This window comes from Rousettus aegyptiacus, unplaced genomic scaffold (assembly GCF_014176215.1).
Source record: "Rousettus aegyptiacus isolate mRouAeg1 unplaced genomic scaffold, mRouAeg1.p scaffold_m13_p_10, whole genome shotgun sequence".
NCBI classification, from domain to species: domain Eukaryota; kingdom Metazoa; phylum Chordata; class Mammalia; order Chiroptera; family Pteropodidae; genus Rousettus; species Rousettus aegyptiacus.
The window spans coordinates 32,787,472-32,810,340 of NW_023416285.1; the positions used below are offsets into that span (position 1 = coordinate 32,787,472).

Consider the following 22,869-nt stretch of genomic DNA (forward strand, 5'->3'; position numbering starts at 1 on the left):
GGAATTAAGAGAACAAATTTAAATCATTCTGTATCCATCTATTCGATGTGATAATACAGAAATTAATGAATAGAAATTTGATATGATGTGTTTGTCAATGAAGAATTGTATAATTTTACCTATAGTATTATTTACTATACCACCAAAGGCAAGTCTCACTTTCACTTTAAGGGATTTTTGGATGACTGCTAACAGTTCTTTCCAATTAAATCTAAGCATGCACATTATTTGAAAGTAAAATTATTAAAAAGGTAGCCCTAAGATCCCAGAAAAAAAAATTTACATGGAAGTTTCCCTCTATTTCTCCTTTCTAGTTTCATCACAAATAAACACACAGCACAGTCTTTTTTTAAATTGGTGTTAAGAAAAACAACTATGATGCTTATCTGTTAGAAATTAAATAATTGCCTCTCTCTGGGACTGGTATGAATGTCATCACTGCCAATCAAGTCCTCCTCTCTCTTGCCTATCATCTTGGCTTTCAGTACCTTGTAGGCGGGGATGCCTGGGGCAGGCTGGTGGAACATGTGAAACCACCTCAGTATTCAGGAACTGGATTAAAAAGAATTCAAGTTAAGGTGAATGCAAGTTATGTGATAAATTAAATACCAATTTATGAATGACTGCTGTTTTGTTGTTTGTCATCTGAGTAAACAATGAAACTTACTATTTTGAGCCAGGGCCTGAAGCAGACAATCCAAGCATCCTTCTAAACTATCTTCGGTTCTGTCCACAGCTGTTATTTTCAGCTTCTTCAAGGTATCACTGAGATTATCTGCTTATAGAAAAAAAAAAGAAATCAGAAACCTCACTAACAATATGGCCATCATGTCACATGACAAACACCACGAACAAAGTGCTCTCATAGTGAATGAGCTTCCACATAACATTCCAAAATGGCAATGGACTGTATGTACTATTACACATTTTTAAAATAAATTTTACCCATTTAACTCAGATATGAAATATTCAATCTGTATATATAAAATACAGGAAATATTCCACAGATTGTCACAGAAATCTTTTTCAGCATTCTTATATCTTATTTAGCTTGTTCAGAAAACTAGCTAGGATTAATTGAAAAAAACTAAAGGTCAACAAAAAAATTAGAAAGCTTTGCAAATAATATTTTGTTTCATTTTATGTTGCCTCTGTTGTATTTTAAATAAATAACAATGAATGTGTAGAAAGGTTCCAAAATAATGACTTAAAAAATACAAAGTCTGATAACTATAAAACATACTTTAACATTGCCATTTGAAAAACACTTCAAAGTGCTGTTTTATGCCAAAACATATATATTTTGGATTATAAAGCTATGCTCTCCTCCTAAATTATATGTGGATTTCTCTAGACCACAGATTATCAAAATCTATTTATACAATTAAAAATTATTCAGGATCTCATAAGGTTTTTTTTACACATCAATTATTTCTACTGATATTTAACATACTAAAAATTAAAACTGAGACTTAAGATGTATTTTAGTAATTCATTTAAATCTAACAATTATAAAACTATTATCTGTTAATATAATTAATATTTTAATGAAAATAACTACATTTCAAAAACAAAGAAGTTTACTGAAAAGAGTGGTGGTAGTCTACAAATCTCCGCAATGTCTGCCTCAATGTCTGCTTCTGTACTCCATTTTCTGTAATTTATTGTTTTGGCTGAGAATTAAAGAAAATTCAGCCTCATTACACATATACCTAGTTGATAAACAGGAGATTATTCTAATTGGGTTTTCAGGTAATCATGAATATTCTTTGATACTACACCAAAAATTAAAAAGTGGTAGTTTTTTAAAGGTTATTTGTCATGTGAAATCTGAAACAATATTAATGAATGTTTCCAACTCTTAACTTTAAAATCATTGCTCTCTGGTACTTTGACTCTTATGCATGAAAGATATTGATCTTCAACGCATTGGTCATTAAAAAAATTAAGTCAGAATTATGCACACCTTCCAAATATTGACATGTTTCACTGTACTATTTCAAAACATCACATTTGTTAATATCATCACTAATCTTATCAAAAGACTCTTTAAGTACTGGGAAGCAGTCAAGCTCAAAGTAATATATGTCTCTCAAATTTCAAAATTTTTCTTAAAAACTTCAATTTTATCACCAGCAACAAATACTGTCAGTTGTTTTCCTTAAATGACTAAAGTCATTTGTGAGAAAATGTCTGACGAATAGGAAAAACCAGTTTGTCAGTTCCTTCAAATAAAAAAAGGTTATTCTATGAAAAAGTACCTTTCAGCTCAACTCAATTGCACAGTGCTTTTCTTCAAAACAACCACGAGATTTTGCAATGTTATAAAGGTGTTTTATATGTACTTCCCATTTCATCAAATAGAATATTTTTAATGTGTACAAAAAGGTTGAGATTTTTTTTAATTTTAATATTTTATTCTCCCTGCCCCGAGATATTTTAAAATATTTTTTCCTGCTTTGTCATGTACATTCTTAAATGAAATTGGTAATTTTTACTTCAAGTATATGACGGTGAAGAATATCATAACTACTAGTACAGTTTGGTGCTACTATTACCCTGATTCACACACACTAAAGCACTGCCAGGTTTTTTTATTTACGACTGCTTTTGCGCCAACATCACTGCAAATGTCAACACAGTGAAAAAGACAAATGATGTCTTGATGATATTATGCGAACAATTTTGACCTCATGGATACCCTAATAGAGTACCAAGAATCCCCAGGATCTCTGCTTTCCTATTTGAATTTCAAGCATTTTCTTAATTCGAGGTAAGGTATACATTTTAATAACCTTTTATATATTGTCAACTCATAACAATTCTAAAAATAAAATGGAATTCCCTGTTATAAAACAAGAAATAATTTACTCTCCATGTCAACTCATGAAAAAGTAGCTTTAAAAATGTACATCAAATAACACTAACATGCTCTAGTAATGCACAGTACAACCTGTGACTAACATAGTAATACTAAACCTACATTTATTAAAATCGCAGGGTATCATTTCACAATCACGGTTAATATTTATTTCCTTAAGAGGAACTAGAAAGCTTGAAAATTTGATTTTTTTTCTAAAAAAAAAAACTATACTCGTCCCTTTACATAGATTGTCCATTCCACATCTTTTTTTTACATGTAAGAAAACCATGTAAAAAGAATGCATCAGTACACAAAAAATACATACTAAAAAATAGGCCGATATGTCATAAAAATATTTATTTCACTCATTTTCATGAAAAAGTGATAAAGAAAATTCAAAAAACCAAAATAAATTTTATTTGCTGTTGGTGTCTCACACAAAGTCACTATCTCCACTGCTCGAAATATTTGAAAGTAATACCTAGGTTCCTTATTTATGTTTATGTTTGTGGATGATATTATCCAACCCTATTTTTTGATAAGTTTTCATAAATCTTTGACATTTACTGCAATTTTAGAAAAATCTTTTTGAAATTTTTAGGCTCATTGGCTGTTTCATTCAATATCTAGAACTGCAGTTTCAGTTTTGTGAAGATCTTTGTAAATATTTTCTGCAGTGAATGAAACTGCTTCAAGGTCACTACTGTATTCATTGGCAGGACGGGCTTCAGATAGTAAGTAAATTAACTCATCAGTTAATTCGTAATCAACCAGTAATTCGTTAATATCATCTTCATTCAAATTGTCAGCACTTTCTTCTTGAAATTTATTTAACAAATTAATAATGCCAATGAATCCCTCTTCAGCTATTGGAACCATATTCCTTGGTACAACCACTCTGGCAATATTGCTTTCCAGCAAGCATTTAAAGTTGACAGCTTTATATCACTCAAAGCTGAAGCAATATTCTTGATACAACTTAAAATTATGTAATTATTCCAGGCCTCTGTGATTCATTATCTCCAAGTTTATTAAAAATATCGTTAAAACTCTGTTTAATATAATTAATCTTAAAGGTGGAAATAATGCCTTGATCTAGAGGTTGGATCAAGGAAGTTATATTTGGTGGCAAATATACAACTTTTTTATTTAGGTGTTCTAAATTGTGTGGATGACCAGGTGCATTATCTGAAAGTATTTCAAAAGGAAGACATTTTTCCTTCATGTAAGTTTCAGTTTCTACAGCAAAACATTTGTGAAACCAACCCCCAAAATCATCAAAGGTCACCCAATGACCCAATGGTGCTAAGTTAAGCTATCATTTTTTTTGAAAGAGTAATCACCAATAATGGAAATGGAAGGACTGCGTATAAAAAGTCCGCATAAATGGGGGTGGGGGGGATATTCACCACATATAAAAAAAACTCGAGTAAAAAAATACCAAGTAAATCAAGGGATGGGTGTATATCCATATGTATCTCTTCTCTTTTACGAACTAAAAAAAAGTTGTAGGGTACCACACCTCAGATAATATTTGCTTAATCTTATTAAATGGATATTAAGTTGATTTTTCTGAAACAAAGTATAAATAATGTGTAATATCTAAGTTCATGTTATCAAAAGTAACAGAAAGTAATTATCACAATTCCAAGGAAAAATTAAGAATTATTTAATGTTAGTCAAATTATAGCAACTATCAAAATTATCAGTCAACAGGTAATACAAGCAGTTAAGACTTAATTTAAGTATTGCCTATATTGGCATCTGGATCTTTTACAGTTCTTTCCCTTCCTTTATCTCATCCCCAGTGCTCCTTGCTTGCCATCCCCTCATCAAGTCAGCCTAGATGTCACCACCCCAGAGCCTACTGTTGCCCATTCTAAGTCTTCCCCTCTTCCTTAACCCTCCCAGGTCATTCTCTATTACTGCATCCATCCTTCACAGCACTGTTCACAATTTATAATTATATATATATATATTTTAAATTTTACTATATGCTCTCCCACTATATTGTATGGGGCACCTTGTTAGTTCCAGTAGTCTCTCTCTTTCTGCAGTTTTGGTTTTCCCAGTTTTATTTAACCATGGTCAACCGCGGTCCAAAAATATTAAATAAAAACATTCCAAAAATAAACCATTTATAAGTTTTAAATTGCACCCATTCTGAAAAGCTGATGAAATCTTTCACCTTCTCACTCCATCCCACCCCAAATATAATCATCCTTTTGTCCGGCTATCCCAGCTGGATTCTCCAAGCTAGTAGCCATCTTGGTTATCAGGTCAACTGTCATGGTATTGCAGTGCTTGTGTTCAGGTAAACCTTACATTACTTAATAATGGCCCCAAAATGTAAGAGCAGTGATGCTGACAGTTTGAATGTGCCAAAGAGAAGCCATAAAGTGTTTTCTTTAAGTGCAAAGGTGAGTATAGTACAATATATTTTGAGAGAGGGCAAGGGGAGGGGAAAAACACTACATTCATATAACTTTTATTAAGAATATATTGTTATATTTGTTCTACTTTATTATTAGTTATTGTTGTATGTGCCTATCATAAATTACAGTTTATTGGAAATATATGTATAGGAAAAACTTAGTATACATAGGGTTCAGTACTATCCTTGGTTTTAGGCATTTATTGGGGGTCTTTGAAACATATCTCCCTCTGATATATGCTGTATAGTTACTGCACGATACCTATCACTTGGCACATAAGAGTTACCAAGTAAATATCTGCTAAGTTAACTAAGGGAATAAATTTCTCATTTGCAGAAAGCTGTCAGATTATCATCCTTTGTATCATACAACTTAAGAGTCAAAGTGTGCCCATAGGCAAAGAAAGATAAAAGTTACTTGTTAAGAACCTACTCTGCATTCCATATTATCAAAAATATAAATACAAGGTCTTGCATTTAAGATAGGAAGGGATCAGTGTAGCCAATTTAAGTATTCAAGAATATGGAGTATATAACTGAAAACTACACAGAATGTTCTATTTTTAAAAGATTTCTAATCAGTTAAAAATCAGTCTCTCCATGGGAATAATAAAATGCCTGTTAATGATATGTTATCTTCTTAGGGAAAGTTCTTTAAATTTTTTATCCAGAGACAATCTAAGCTATCAATAGAATTATTACAAATTTAATATGATTTTATACATTTTAAATGAACCGATTAGTATTCAAAGAAATCAGTTTATAAAGTGTTAAAATGTCTTGATTGGAATAGTGATTACATGAGTATATACATTTGTCAAAGCTCATCAAACTGTACATTTAAAATCTTGTGCATTTTAGTTTGTGTGAATTATACCTCAATTTATAAATGAGTATATTGGAAAATAACATGATTGAAGTGGGAACTCCTTTCCCACTGGTCTCAAGCTTCCTTATAGAGGAATTCTATTACAGTGACGCTTATGGTCATTTCTGCCTCCTCACTTGGCAACTGCTGACCACCACCTCCATTCCCTATGAGAAGGATGATTTATCTAACAAGTTGAAAAAGGACTAGACCTGCATGGCTCAGCCCCCTCTGGTTTCCTGATCTTTTAGAAAAAGAATTCTCTGTTCCTTCATACCTTTGGCTGTCCAGCTGTACCCGTTTTAAGATTAGTAAAAATATCTAATTCTGCTTTGAAGTATTACCAGTCCCTTTGTGACTATACAAATGAGCCCTGTTCTTCATTCAGACCTTTTCAATTTTAAAGCAGTTATTTTTAACTCCATTAAAGGACTCATTCCGCTTATATTTCCAGTGATTCTGAACTTGGAGTAAGAGTACAGGGTCTTATTTTTGGCCCCCCTCAAATCATGACAGCACATCTTAGTAATGAATCTTTATCTTTTTGTAAATCAGATTTCCATATTTATATTTACTTATTATTTGAGACATCAAAGTTGTTCTAATAGAAAATTTCTCAGCTTCTGGGGGGGAGGTGTAAGTACAGAATGGCAATTTTCATAAAGGTTTTAGTACTAAAAAGTATTAAACCAAAATAAATTTTTTTCTTAATTTCTTTTCCCATATGACAGCATATGATTTATCTTGTCTTGCCAAAGAAAATATGACATCTTCAAAAAGTTAGAGTAAACAGACTTCGGTCAATAATTTTGTGTCTCCTACTTCTTAACCACTTAATCACTCTTGAAACCAAAATCTAACCAAGTTCTCTAAAAGTCTATAAAAACTACTCTGTCTTAAGTGATATCTCAGCAAATCCAATGGATTTTTCTCAATCCTCTTATTTGACATCTTTGTAGTAACAGATTTTTTTTTTTTTTTTACTTTTTTTTGACTTCAAAACGTCAGTCTCTGAACATTTGTTCTAGGCCTTCTCTATCTGCTCCAGAAGTGTTTGGTGACCTCGGTTTTGCCCAGAGATCTCTTCTCTTCCTGAGTAATATACATACATGTTGGCCAGAGGATAAGAAAAGTATTCTGGCTTTCCTTCAGTCCTTCCTTCCCTTTTCAAGCTGGTTAGATAATTTCTTTTACATATCCAGCTATCTACCTATCAACGTAAAGAACTGCCACTTTTTAGGATTTTACATTTGGATAGAATCTAACTGCAGCTTCTGATAACCCTAATCAGCAAGCTAGCTACAGTTCCAAGTGTTTCCTTTTAGAAGCCCATGTTAAAGATATAAAGGCAGCTACCCTTCCCTGCTAGAACTTTCAAACAACCTTGCCAAGTCCTTTCTTTCTCTTACAATTTGGTATACCACTAAAGCACTGGAGGCTCTTTATACTCCAATCTCTGTCTTGCATAGGCCAGAAATGTAATTTACTGGTCTAAGTGTATACTGCAATGGAAGAATTTTAATAATACCTAAAATTTTACAGCTGTGAGTTCTCTTAATATATTGATCTAAGAAAAATGATGAAAAAGGTGAGGCTATTTTTATATCTAAATAACTTGACTATAAAAGTACTTAAGATAATAACCATCATCAAAGAACATATTTGGCTATGAGCAAACTGTCCCCAAAAGCCAGTCTCAATATAACACAGAGTCATGTTAAGCTTGCAAGTACTAAAATCCCTTATGCTATTCATGGTAGCTTAATTTTAAGAGTTTATCTTCTTTGCAGATATTATCCAGAAATGGTACCTTTTAGTTTCAAGGTTACTAGATCTAAAAATATATATATTTTAAAATGTTTATCAATTCTATCACTTTACTATATACTAGTGGATAGATTGAAGATAGATGTTTACTGTCTCTGGACAATTATACCATTATTGATAATAAAAACCTATTAGGAAACAAGTACTGCTAACTAGGCTTGTGAAAGTTCAAGATCTTTTTATCCCCCTTCACATGTCACTCAATATTTTCCAAATACACAGTCACACAGTAATAGCAATACTCTTAAAAAAATAGATTAAGAATTTCTTGCCACTGAATATAATTTTCATGTAAATATCCAATAGCAAAGCTTTATTAACATCAATATTAAACAAACCAAATCAATGCAAATTTATTTTTATGCTAACATGTTTTTCAAGCACCTAGTATGTAGCCAATGTAGGACTGGAAGAATTTCAAATTCATCTCAAAATGAATGGCATTAAGTCAATTTGGGGCACCTGACTTAGGGAGCTGGAAGAAATAACCATCTTTCCTGAATATTATATTTTACTCATCTAAATGGTTTAGTATCTGACAGAATGAAATTATTTTAAAAGCCTGTCTAGCAAGGAAGGTTGCTTTTGCCAGCATGACTGACAATGGAAAGTACTGTATCTAAAAATTATAACAGTATATTATAATCCAGTTTTCTATCTTTTTGTTGTTGTTGTTTAATGTGTCTTTACAGTTAGTCCTGAGTCAGGTCTAAAACCTCAAACCTTTTCAGAGAGTAGTCTATGGCATCTTCCATTAAATCATACTACATGTGAGAGAAAAAAAAATTTTTTTTATGTATTTGTTTCATTCTTTTAATGTATTTCTTCTAGTTGAGAACTCAAAGACCAGACCAACAAAAAATTTAAGTCCACTCTGGCTATTTTCTCTCCCCCTTTTCAAATAAATTCTAAATTCTCTAATTTTCTTATTAATGCTAAAATGAGTATGTAAAGATTAATTCAGAATCCTATAGAACTTAAATCCAATTTCCCAATTTCTATTAATCTGAGCTAGAAACCTCATAAACATATTCTTCCCAGAGCATATCACTACTCTTTCAAAAAATTCAGTAATTTATTATTTCCTCAAGTCCAGAATATGTTGTATGAAAACCAAGAGCCACAACTAATAATATGCCCTCCTCTCTTAGTACTTTATCACACAATACTGTGTCAGTTCCACTAGATTAATGGCTTTTTTCCAGGCATATCTCCATTTTAACAATTATGCTAATTAAATTCCCCATCTAAAATGTCTTTCTGTGCATCCTCCAACTATAAAATGACTTCTTATGCTGCAAAGTCAACTAACATACTGATTGTTATGGGAAACCTGTATTCTTGCGGTCATATCCATTCTTTCCTTTTCTAAGCTCTCATATTTTGTTCGTACCTCAACGATGGCACTGATTTCATTGTTTTCTATATTAATTTTAATAGCTGTTTCACCATTACTAAGCAACTCACGGGCAGAGAAGGAAGTATATTTTAATGATTAACATTGCAACCTCTGGAGGCAATCCATCTGGGTTCAAATCCTGGCTCTACCTCTTAAGCTGTATAAGCTACACAAACTTATTTTCTTTTTCTTGTCTTTTGTAATAATATAGATGACAACAATACCTACCCCATTAGGCTACTGTGAGGATTAAATGAGGTATACACAAATGCTCTTAGAACAGGCATTAGAACACATTAAGCAATAAAACACTGCTAATGACTGTTGATACAATAATTAATAAATCTATAACAGTTGTATTACAACACTCACCGTGTTGTCTTGTACATAGCGGGCATTCGATAAACAACTACTAAATAGAATTTAACGGTGCTCACCATTGTGACCCATAAAATAAGACAATTGCCTAATTTTAACTTTCTTTTTAAAATGTTATTTAATTTCTTTATACACATAAGGTTTAATTAAAATGTATAAATGTGAGAATATCTTTTCCTTTTTGCTTGGTATTCTTCCCTGCCTCTATATCAATCTCTCCATTCACATAGCAATGACTTAAGTTATTTAATCTTTCATGTTTTTTTTCCATACTCATATAATCACATATAGATATGTGCAGCAAGTTTTGGGAGCTTTGTTAACTAAAATGGGATGATAAAATTTACACTTTTTTGCATCTTGATTTCTCACCAATAACTTGTAAATTACTCCAAGTCAATATGTATAGCTATAACTCATGCTTTTAAATAACTGTGCCATACTCCAGTGTAGATATACCACAATTTATTCAACCACTCTTGTACACGTATATTTTCACTTTCTTTTGCTGTCATTTCATTTTTGCCATTGTGAACATTAATGCGATAAACATCTTTGTACATGTACACAGTACTTTTAGTTTTATCACTTAGGTTCCCAGGCATGGGACTACCGGTATTTTAATTTTAAGAGATGTTGCTGACAGCTTTCCCAAAAGGATGAAGGATTTCACTTTTCCTCCAGCCATGAGTTAAAAGTATTCTTTTCCCAATAACCTGGCTAACAAATATTGATCTATTTTCTGATAGTCTGACAGGTTTAAAGTAATATGTAATTGTTATAACACTATAAATGTCAGCATCTTTTCATGTTTTTTTGCCACTTAGATTTGTTTTTCTGTAAAGTATTTATTCACATCCTTTGCCTAGTGTTCAAATATTGTATAATAGACAACCTTTTGTCTGTCATCCATGTAACTTTGTTTCCCCAACTCTATCATTAATTTGCTGATTTTGTGTATGTATTTTTTCTTAAATTTCTTTTATAGCATCTGGATTTCCAACCATGGTTAACAGTCTCTTGGCCACCCAGCAAATGCCTCGATTTTCCTATAATCATTCTTTTAGTTTCTATTTAAATGTTTGATTCACTGAAGTTCATTTTCAAAGTGGCCTAGGGTTAAGGTTTACTTTTATTTCCTTGTGTCAGGAGTAGCTTTAAATACTCTATCCTTTCCCATGGAATTAAAATGCCACCTTTGCCTCTTATATACAGAAATATATTTCTGAAGTTGCTCCTTTCCAATGACCTTTGTCTACTCTTACACTAATACCATATTGATGTAATTACACTGGTTCTACCTAATATTCTGATATCTGGTAAAGCTAGTTCTGCTACTATGCTCTTTTTCGGCTATTTTGGCTATCTCTCTGATTTTTTATTCCATGAGATCTTTAAGATCATTTCATCTACTCACTCCAAAGTGAATGAATAAGCAAATGAATAAAAATCCTTCAGGTTTGTAAATGGAATTATAAATTTATATTTTAATTTTGAGGTAATTTTAATTTTTGCACTAAAGTGTTCCTTTTCACTAAATGTTATGTATTTCACTTTGTTCTGATCTTGTTTAGGGTTTCTCAGTAAAATTTTCTATTTTTATATAGATTCTATGATTTACTGTTAAATTTATTTCAACATATTTTAAAATTTTGTCATTAGTGAAAATTAAGTAATTTTTCCTATTACCATAAGGAGATGTTTATGCCTACGGTAGAAAAGAGCTACTGTGTATAATTATTACACATTCAGCCAAATTCTCTTATTAATGAGATTATTAAAAAGTAGTTTTTTAAAATTTTTTGAGTTTTCTACACATATGATTACATGAGTAGCAAATAGTGATCCTGTTATCCCTTCTTTTCTGAGGTTTTTACCCTTTCCAAAATGTCTCAATTTTCCTATAATCGTTCTTTTAGTTTATATTTAAATGTTTGACTCACTGAAGTTCATTGTCAAAGTGGCCTAGGGTTTAGGTTTACTTTTATTTTCTTGTGTCAGGAGTAGCTTTTAATACTCCAGGAGAAAATAGTTTCAAACACTATTTCACAGCCAACTAAGTTAATTGCCTTGAAACTTTCTCTCCTGCTCTTAATACTGTTGCATCCTCCACGACTCTCTGAGGGTGAGAAGGTATAGTCCTATAAACACACAACAAAACCAGGTGAAAGAGGGGCTTATTTCTCCACGAGCTACACAAGATTAAGTAGAAAAGATCATGACACTCTTAATCACTACTGTTGCTACTACAGGTTCCTGCAGTCAAAATATCAACTAGACAACCCATCCCACACCCATCCTGCAAACAAACAAACTAAGGAGTTAGAAAAAGATTTAAAATTGAGTAATTTACTTATCTTTATAATTATTATTTAGTCACAGGATAAAAAACTTAAAAATTAAAGGAAATATGAAGCTAACACAAATGGGTCACTTTTAAAAAAAAAGTTTCCAAAATTAAGTTCCACAGAAGCAGTCTAATAGGAATCTACCTAAATACTAAGTGAATACATACGCACTTGACTCAGAAAAGGAAATCTGAGCAAAAAATTAACTCTTCAAAGTGCATGTCTTACAATATTTATTTTCAAGGGCAATTCAGGCAATATTTGTAACATATATATTTATGTATTTTCACAACAGAATTTTATTTAACATTAAAAATCAATTTACTACCATAGCATGCAATGAGTGAATTTTAACGATATAACTGGGTGAAAAAAATGAAAGCTTCAGAACACTTCAAGCAATGTACCATTCATTCTTACAAAGCAACACTAAGCAATATATTATTTGGATACTCACACACACAGTAATTATATGTCAGAAGGGAAATTAATTACCAACACTAAGAACACTTTAGTTCAGCTGATTTTTATCTTTGGCACAAGACTTTCTCCATGAAGGAAGAAATTTACTGGTCTATGTTTTAGAGCAAGCTCTTCATCTCATCTCAGATTGATACTCTGAGCAACACTGGCCAAAACTTTTCAACTCCAGAGAAGAGGGTAGACCTGGTAATGTAATCTTTCAGAATAAAGAGCCTCAACCAAAATCAATGCCAGATTAAAGGAAAAGGCTTGGCCCCAAATGAATCTCCCAAGCCTCCCTAGAATCTTTCCTAATAATTTTTTCTATAAACATTAAGTTATTATTAATAGTTTTAGTTAAAGATGAAAAATGATTTGAGGTAAGGTAGAGATTTTCTTAATTCACGTGGCTCTTTTTCCTTTTAAATGTCAAACTGAAATGTTAAACTTCAAAAAAAATTTTATTTTAGTATTAGTTTTAAGTATAAACTATATTGTTTAAAGAGAAGCAAAATAAAGACAGAGAAACTGTTCTCTAAAATAAATTGCACACATTTTACACTCCATTTATCTTAATTCATTAATTACTTTAACAGGTAGTCATACCTATGAACATACATGGGCTTCCCTCCCAGTGTGGTTCTCTGGGTTGCAATGATGCTACACTGCTGTGATCATCTGCCAGTTATTCGCACATCTATCAACTAAACACACTTGTTTTTCTCTACAACATGATTTAATTGCATATTTCACATTACATCTCCCCCCCCCACTTGAGATAAGAATATTAACTTAAGAGTTCATAAAAATATAAGGGCTTAGATAAATTTAATCAACTCCTCCTATACGTCAAGAAATCTGAACTATATGCGGAAAAGTTGAATTCCAAAATTTAACTTCGTAATCTTCTATTTTTGCGTGTTTTTCATTTTGTTAGTTTTATAGTTGTCCCAGGTTCATAGAAGTCTTTTAGATTGCTTCCACTAATAGAAAGGAAATTTTTGTAGGAAAAGAAATTCTTCTAGGATACTCACACTGTTCTCTATAGTGGAAATACAATAAATTCTGGAAACCTACCTTTATGAGTTATTTGTATTTGCATCTTTTATTACAAATTATGGTGCGAACTGTCCTAATTAAGAACTATTTTTTTATTAAGATAGGCTATACTAAAAACAATGACTATGTTTCACTGTAAGTTTTCCCTATTTCAGAATTCAGATAAAAATTTTTTGAGCAGTCACTTTTTATTTATTCTTAAATGGAGTTAAAGTCTATTTTAGTTTGAACCAGAAACACTGTAGTTTTACTTGTCATGTTTGATTAGAGGGTCAAGAACTTGACAGATGATCTTTACAACTACAGTATTATAGCAAAATAGATAAGAAAGAGCAAGGTAGAGTTTGTAATTTTATTTCACATAATGCCAAAAGCCCTTTTCACTTGGAGTTCAAGTATGGTACTGTTTATAGTTGTCAAATATAGCTTTAGCATATAATGACACAAATTGCTACTAAGTTAGTACATTGGCCTTTTTTATTAGATAGTGATTCATACTGAGATCCAGGCTTAATTAACTGTTTCAGAATTGACCAAAAAAAATATCAGGGTGATTTCTTCTCAACAATCCTCTACTGGAAAGATTTAAGATATTATAACACATAGTGGCCAACACCCAGGATACTGTAAACCAACTCGGAAAATTAACATAAGATAAATCAACTAAGCTTGACATTTGTCAAATAATTTTAAGAAATCCAAGAATTAGGCCAGAACTACATTGGTGAAAATGTGCATTATGTTGCTACATACAGCATCTGTCTGGACAAGTTGCTGGAAAGATCTCTATACACAAGAGTTCCAGAAGATGTTGGAAAGTGGAAACTATATACTTTCAAACTTCACTTCCGTACAGGTAAGCTAATTGAGTCCTAACCGAAGAGAAACTCTCCAAACATAAAAATAACTATTTGAAATGTACCTGCCCTACTCCAGCTCCTTATATCTAGTATGTGCCTCCAAACCAACCTTAGTTCTCACACTATCAGTATTTTATCACCAGAATTCTTCCATAACAATGTTTTATCAGTTCACTTTGTTATCCTTCATTTCCCAATTTCAAGTCCCATTTTATCTCCAAACTCTCCTACTCAATTTAGTTTCTTAGATTAGTAGACTGATCTCTGACTTACTATCTTAGCAGTGAACTTCTACTCCTCCAGGATAACACCAAGTATCTGATGAAAATGCTTTAGCTCCTGGCACTTAAAGATTCAAGAGTATAAAATATCCTGCCTCCAAGCTCTGCCCTGACATGGGAAGAAGTCCAGACAAGAAACAGATAATATAATTTTAATAAGAGGAAACTCTGCCTTATATATGGCAATTTTTAAAGGCTTCATAAGGTAGAAAAGAAGTATTTGAGGATATCTACTTAGACTTCCAAAGAGTCTTGAGCAAGATTCTTTATCAAACATATTTACAGCCATGACTAATCAAATATAAAGATGGAGAAGACGACCCTGCTTTATAATGCTTTGTAATAATTGAGAACTAGATTAAAGATCGACATGGAAGACCTACATAAATGAAACTTTCGTTAGCTGGAGAAATATATTAAAAAGTATTACATTAAAACTGGTGCAAAGCAAATAGTTTCACTTAGTAACAAAAAAAACAAGCAAGAGATAATAAACACAAAATTTATAAATGTTTAGGCAACACCAACTTTTCTGGGTAATAAACCAGAGAAAAATGATTATTTACACAGGTAGTCATAAATGTGACATGAGTTTAAAACAGGAAAATATTAAGGAATATATTAAGGAAAATTTGAAATCTAATAAAAATAGTGTCTGAACTATCATTTATGAATTCACAAAGGAAATATTTCTCAGGATACCGCTACAGGAAGCAAAAAGAGACTTTAGAGTCAAGATAAAAGGGAATTTAGATAAAAATTAATGAAACAGAAAGCATAATATCCTTACTTAAAGCTATAATGTACCATGAGTTAAAACAAATAAAATTCAAGAAACAGGATGAAGAGACATTAAGTCATTCATCAACTTATATATCTCTCAACTCCAAATTCAACCTTACTGCCTGATCTATAAAATGAATCTAGGCCCTTTACATATTTTCTCTGCCAGGTGGTACAGTATGTTACAAGCTTTCTCTGTAGAGGACAATGGATAAAATTAAAAAGGAAGATGCTCTCCTTCCTGCTCAGCCTGCATGACTTTTTCTAGTGTCAAATGTCTGCAAATCACAACTTTTACAACGTATTTTCTCCAGTTTTCAACTCACACGGTAGCAGTGTGTATAAGAACCTTAGGCAACTCAAGTCTGCATCCTAGATCAGGACACTGCTCCCCACACCATCTCCTCAGCCCTGGAAGTATGCATGCAGGAGGTCCCATGCTGCTGGCAGAGCCATTCTGGCCCAAATTATACATAGAAGCATGCTGAGTTCCTGCAGAAGGGGGGATTTCCAGCTCCCAGATCTAGTAGTATCTACGGTGGTGTCCCAAAATCCTCTGCATGCCCAACTGTCTGTGTATCCGCCCATCAACCACAGCTTGCTTGCTCTTCAAAGAACAGTACCTGAAGGTCTACTAACTGTGGACCAGCTCTGGCCTGGCAACCCAATGAACTTCTATGCCATCCAGGAGGCTGAAACTACATCTTCTGATGGGAACCCACCCTTCCAAGATGTCTGCCCTACCCTTGGACACACTCCCTCAGGATTTTATGACCCTTTAGAGTTTGTGGTCTACCTTTTCTTTTTTAAGCCTTTTGTTTTTATTACTCAAAAAAGCTTCATTTTTCATTGTTTTCTGACTCTGTGCTTGTCCTTCAACACTTTCACAACAATTTTCTGCTCCTCGATAAGAAAAAGCATACTTGATCCTGTCACGGACACATTTAGCACACACAGATCCACCGCAGGCCCTGCTGACATGTTTTTCATTTTAGACAACCTCATCAGAACTTTAAGTCTCAGAGCACGAGCTTCACAAAGTCAGCCTGGGCACACGCCACATGCAGATTCTGGTGCTTTCCCACTCTTTTTGGTATAAAGATGAGCAATTCTATTATGAGAGGTTCTGGACAGGCTAGTTTTGTTAGAGGCTGTATTGTAGGACAGCCTCCAACAGTATGTCAAACACTGCATCATTCTGAACGCTGCAGATACCATCCCTGGAAGAGGAAAAGGAAAGCACCTGCAAGTTCAAAGGTCAAATCCAGCTGTCTATCTTTAAAGTTACTCTCCTATCATTGCTTAATAATTACTATATTGAACATGCCCTATTTAAATAACTGTGTGTTCAGAGACAATTCTCCATGGATTTCCTGGCATTCCTGCACAGTTGGGGCCTTCTGAGCAAAGAAAATTGATAAGCTGTGATAAATATAAGTCTCCCTTCCTGGAAACATTACAATCTATAAGATCATAAAAAAAAGACCCCTTCTTTCCAAAGATTCGCTTTTAGCTTATGTTGAGGTTAATAAACCTAGATATGTTTTTACCCCTCCCTAGGGAAGGTATGTTTAATTCCAGAGTAAAGATGAGGAGTGTGTGCATGTGCATCCCGGACGGCAGTTGTGCCGGCAACCCTATATAAGCTCCCAGTATCTTAACTTTAGGGCTCCTCTCCTGTAGTGCAACCCTGTTCCATGTGCAGGGTAATTAGCACTAATGTTCTACGAGTAATAAACTCTATTCTATGATCTACAGACTTCATGTTTCCTGTCAGAATATATATGTATACATATAAATTTAACATTATATGTTGTTTGTCTTCTGACTGGACCTAGACCGATAAAGATACATCAATGGCCTTCTTAAAAAAATTAGGAGTTATGTGAGAAAACACTAAAAATATCAGCTTTTCAGCAAACAAACTCATAATTTATCAGATCTTGAATGCTATAAATAAGGTGAACAACAAGTTAAGAAGATAATGTCCAACTTTTATTTATTCAACAATACAAACTAAGTGCCTACCAGGTATCAAACACTACAATAGACTCTAAAGATACAAAGATGAATACAATGCAGTTCCTGCATATGGAAAACATTTTTTAGTTTTAATTTCACTTTAATGAGAATTACCTTAACATATTCCAGTTCACCCCCAGAAGCAACCAATGTTAACATTTTGTATATACTGCCTGAAGTATGTGTGTGTGAGTATATGCAATTATTTATATTTACCATTCCCCCAATACCCAAACTTTAAAATATAAGCAATCCAAATGTTACTACAGTAGTGATTACCTTTCTCATGGTAATGATCTTAATCAAAAGTACTCATTATTGTTAGAATCATTCTATTATTATTTTAGAAAATCACAAGAATCATTATATAACTAAAATCCTTTGGTAACTGTATGACAAAGTGTTATTTCATTCAGTGGTAATAAACAGAAAACTCACTGTCTTCCAAAAAGTGATATTAGTAAAGATAAATTCAAAATAATGTTGCCAAATATACTAAGATGAGGTTATTATAAGATTAACACTAAAATTAATATCAGGGATAAGAGCTAAATTTTCATTTGGAGAGACCAGTACAGATATTTTTTTGTTACTAGAGGTTTTAATTAAGCTATACTGTGTTTTAAAATATATATATAAATTTTAGTGGTAAGTATCCTTATTATAATACTTATTATGTTATTATTGTTATTCTTATACCAATTGACATTTTTTATTAGACAAACTGGTAAAATTTACAATACTTTAGTGAAACTTATAGCCTTGTTTAAACATGCTTATTTCTTTTCTGGCAGTTAAGACAGTCAATGAATATTTCAAGGGAATTAATGTCATGTAAAGAACTAAAGAAAGCATAGGGGAATGCTATTTATTACCAAAATTCTGTAATTGTTAGGCTATCTTCATTTGAAATGAAAGAAAAACTCAGTAAACATTTATTCAGCAGGTGATTACCACTTTGATAAGTTTTAATAGTAATCTGTTTCTGAGACAATGTATCAGTCACGTTTTATAACTGTTCCAATTATTATTATTATGTAACCACTCCAAACTTACTAACATAAAACTAAAGCCATTTTATTGTACTCATCGATTCTCTGAACCAGGAATTCACCAAGGGTACATTGAGGATGGCTTGTCTCTGCTCCACCAGACCTGGAGCCTCAATGCAAACTTTCAAAGTCTAGGGGTATCTCTGGGAGTGACTGAATGGCCGTGGCTGGCATGATCTGAACGATCTGATAGTTCATTCACTCCTGTAACTGGTGACTGGACTAGAAGGACTTGAAGGCAAGGATTGCCTACCTGAGACCTGAGGCCTCTCCATTTGGCATGGTTTCCTTACAGCATGGCAGCTGCAGGTCATAGACTTAGTGCTCCAAAGAGGCCAGTGTTCCAACACACGTGGTGGAAGGAGCACTGCTTTTTAAGACTGAGCCTAAGAAATCGCACAGCATCACATTTGTAGCATTCCACTGGTTATGAGTGAGACAAGCATGCTCAGATTCAACAGGAAGAGACTTCTCCAACTCTCAATGGGGAGTAACGAGTTCTAGAAGAATGTGAAGAGATATTGCTGTGGCCATCTTTGAAAAATATAATCTACAATAGCTTCATACTCACTATCACAATGAAATATACCAAGGAGAAGTCTCTACCATGGTATCGCAAGGATAGTACGGTGCTGGGTACATACTCTAGCTGTTAGTAAATATTTAACTGATTGAGTAAAGGAATTCTAGGGCAAATTTCCAGATCATTATAAGTAATAAGCACTTGTATATTTCAGAGGAGCTGTAGTAGCTGCTGAAAAGGTAAATCTGATCTAGCCTCTCATTTAAATTTTTAGGAATCTGTGTTCTCTCTTTCAAGAATTACGGGCTTATCTATCTCTATAATTCATTTATTTTATATTATTCTTTATCTACCAGTTAGAGGTTAAGCTTTTAAAAAGCAGAAAAATATGACAACTTACACTACTTCTTTTTTCACTTTCTGTAATGCCTAATATGGTAGTCTTGTGTTTCTGATTTGACTGATAGTGCTTTGTACAAACCATACAAAAGCCAGAAACATGACACAGTGGACAGTTATTCTTTCTTGGAGCTTAATACCACCCTCCCTAAAAATGCATTCTTGAAACTAAAAGGAAATTAAGTTAATCAGCTCATAAACACCTTCTTTGTTCTAAATGATTTTATTTTTTTGTAACTATTTTTTATAACTTTAAAGAGAAACCAACATTTGTATTTCTGTAGAGCATTAATATATCATCAATGTAAGTTTAGCTTTTTTATAATGATCAATCTCATCTTTTTATTGGAATTACTTGTGGAACTTTCAAAGGGGAATATTTTTCAGAAGAGTAAAAGAATATAGTTTTTAATGAAACTCGACAAATGTCTTGTTAAAAACAATCATAGATGGTGTGTTTCAGTTTTGAAAGTAATCTTTTGTTAAAGTCCAATGATCCTTCATTCGTTTGTTTTCTGACTATGAAAAACAAAACCTCCACCTATAAATTAGGGAGCTTACTAGTTATATAACATTCTCTACAATCAATTCAGCAGCCCTACTGCACTATGGTGACTTTGTAAAATGCCACTATTTTCCTTTAAAAGCATATTTAATGCTTAAGGGCCAAAGTAAGAATAAATAACAGGAAAAAATAAAAGATAAAAGTTTGGCAGCTGGTAAGTCTCTATTAGGTAAATGAACTTGAACGCTTCCATATGATAATTTATATAGTTCCCTACAAAACAGGTTCCCCTCGCCACCTTTCTGTCTCCCATTTTTTGAAGTCTATTCATTGGTTCTTATTCAATAATAATGATAATATGTTAAGGATATACATAAAATGGGGATTTAAAGAACTTAGGTAACTTGTCAAAGACTATATAAGTCAAGTTATTTACGGAAGACAGAGATTCTATCCTCTATCTCTCTGATTTCTTATATCATTTTGGTCAACTGAAAATTCAATTTAAAGATGATCAATGATCATATATATCACAGGTAATTAATTTTGCTCTTAACTAGTTGTATGATTTAATTTTCACAATAATTTCTTAAGTTTAGAATGATTTTACTAATTTTCAAAAAATAAATATAAGTTCAATTTAACCACAATTTTGAATACAATTAACTCTTTAGTAATTCAAAAACTGTAACAGAAATTTCAGAAACTCCAAAATCAAATGCCTAATAACCAGACAGAGTATTACTGAGTGAAATTAAAAGATTTAAGGTAGTAGGAAGAAATGATAAACTGGGGACCTCAGATACTGCCTAAAGAACAAATACCATTGATTGTCACCAATTGGAATGCAAGCTCAGGGACTCTTAAAGTTTTTCAAGAAAAGTTGACAAATTTTTCAAGAAAATCTGGCAAAGCAGATTCTTATCAAGAACTTCCTGATATTTAAACAGTGACAACTACTTTCAATTTCTAAAACTTCCTGAACAAAATCCCTCTGCAGAGTGTACTTGGCCCATGGGCTGATGGTTTGAAAACTCTACTGTGAACATGCTTATCTTCACTATAGGATAATGTTGTAAAATTAGGAGAAGACTGACCTAATTCTGTAGTGACTCTATTATGACATAAATATTTACTGAATGCCAACAAAAAATATAAAATACTGAATAACTAAAATTATATTCTTTAATGTATTTTAGGAGTCCAAGGAGTTAGAGATGTCCAAAGAAATGAGATGTCTATATAGAGATCATAAGTAGTCTTCACAGAGAATGATTAAGAAGAGAGTAGAATATAAATTATTCTAGAAGGAAAAATAACATGAACAAAGGAGTACTGACATTATCAGTGATGAATATTTAGGGGATAGTGAGATTATCAAATGAAGATGTATTTTCAGAGTAGTGAGAAATTCAAGCGAGGTAGCAGATTTCTACAGATCTTGAAAGCTCAGCAGAGTTTAGATTTAGAAGAGTTTTCCACTAACCTATTTATTTGAATGAATCCTTGGTATTAGCTTGTGTGTGTGTGTTTGTGTGTGTGTGTGTTTGTGTACACACACGTGCACAATCACATGCACACGTGTGTGTGTGTGTATACTGTCTTTGTATGCAGGTGCGTGCACATGCACACACACGCTACCTTGTCTGCTTGCTTGTTCTTTCATGAACAAATTGAAACTGGCCTGGTATAATGAACAGAACCATAGGAGTTAGTAAATCAAGATTATAGATTTAACTCTGCCCTTAACTAAATGTGCAAATTTGGGCATGTCTCTTAACCTCATTGACTCTCAATTCTTTAATCTGAACACAGAGATACATGATGTCACTGTTTGAGGCCCTGGATCTCAAAATTCAAAAAACCAACAATTTGAAGCTTTGATAAATCTAATTTGATTTCTTTTGAATAGTCAAAATATGTCCTCCTTGGGCTCACATTCCAGATGGCAAAACTGGTTGGAGTTGAGTAGAGAACTCCTCTTTTAGACTAGGCCCGTACTCTTTAGTTTGCCATAGTCCCAACATTTTCTGCTGTATCCTTACATGGAGGCCCAGTATTAGTTGTCATTCATCATGCTTTCATTGCTGTTTTTATTAGAGAAATATATTTTTAAGCTCTGTCTTTTATCAAAGGTGACAAAATAAAAGCTAAAGAGATATTTTTCAAGAAAAATGAGAGAAAGCATACATCTTTTTGGAAATAAAAAATATTCCTTTAGATTTAATATGCAAAAAAATATGTACATCTGTGTCAAAAGACCACCATTTAACCCTCTTTAATCAAATATCATTTGGGTTTGGAAACCTTGCTGTACACAATGGAAAGCCAATGGAAAAAAAATCTTAGGAGGAAATGATCAGATTCACATTTTAGAAAGAGTACTCTAGCAGCATGTGAAAACTAGCTAAGAGGGAGAATTCTGGGAGAAAGAACATCTGTTACAGAGTAGTGTAATGGTCTCAAGAGGAGGTTATCAAGGCCTGAATGATATGTTTACAGTGGAGAAAAGAGGAGATAGGAGAGGACTTATTCAAGGAGTAGAACCGTTAGAATTTCAGGACTCCAATGGATGTTGGAAGAGGAATGACTTTGGATCTTAGAAATGGTTGACTGGATGGATGGTGGTACCATTCACTGAGCTAGGGATTTAACAGTGAGGAAAGGTCTTGGGAGAAGGTGAGGTGGGTACCATTATTCTATAGCAAAGGTTGCACACTGTAGCCTATCGCCCGTTTTTTGTACAGCCCACAGTAAAAATGGTTTTACATTAGTAAATAGTTGAATAAAATCAAAAGAATATTTC

The 22,869-nt window shown here is 32.8% G+C and overlaps 1 protein-coding gene and 1 pseudogene across 5 annotated transcripts in view; both read right to left on the reverse strand.

Annotated features, from left to right (window-relative positions):
- The window catches only part of RAP1GDS1 (Rap1 GTPase-GDP dissociation stimulator 1), a 133,054-nt gene that overhangs the window by 101,539 nt on the left and 8,646 nt on the right, over window positions 1-22,869 (reverse strand). For 3 of the 5 annotated variants that reach the window (XM_016166709.2, XM_016166708.2, XM_016166706.2), the window contains exon 2: window positions 668-778. In XM_016166709.2, coding sequence (XP_016022195.1) covers window positions 668-778 — 111 coding nt within the window. The remainder of the gene's footprint in view (window positions 1-667; window positions 779-22,869) is intronic. The other 2 variants (XM_016166710.2, XM_016166707.2) reach the window with 1 other exon arrangement.
- On the reverse strand, window positions 785-22,268 carry LOC107521739 (annotated as a pseudogene).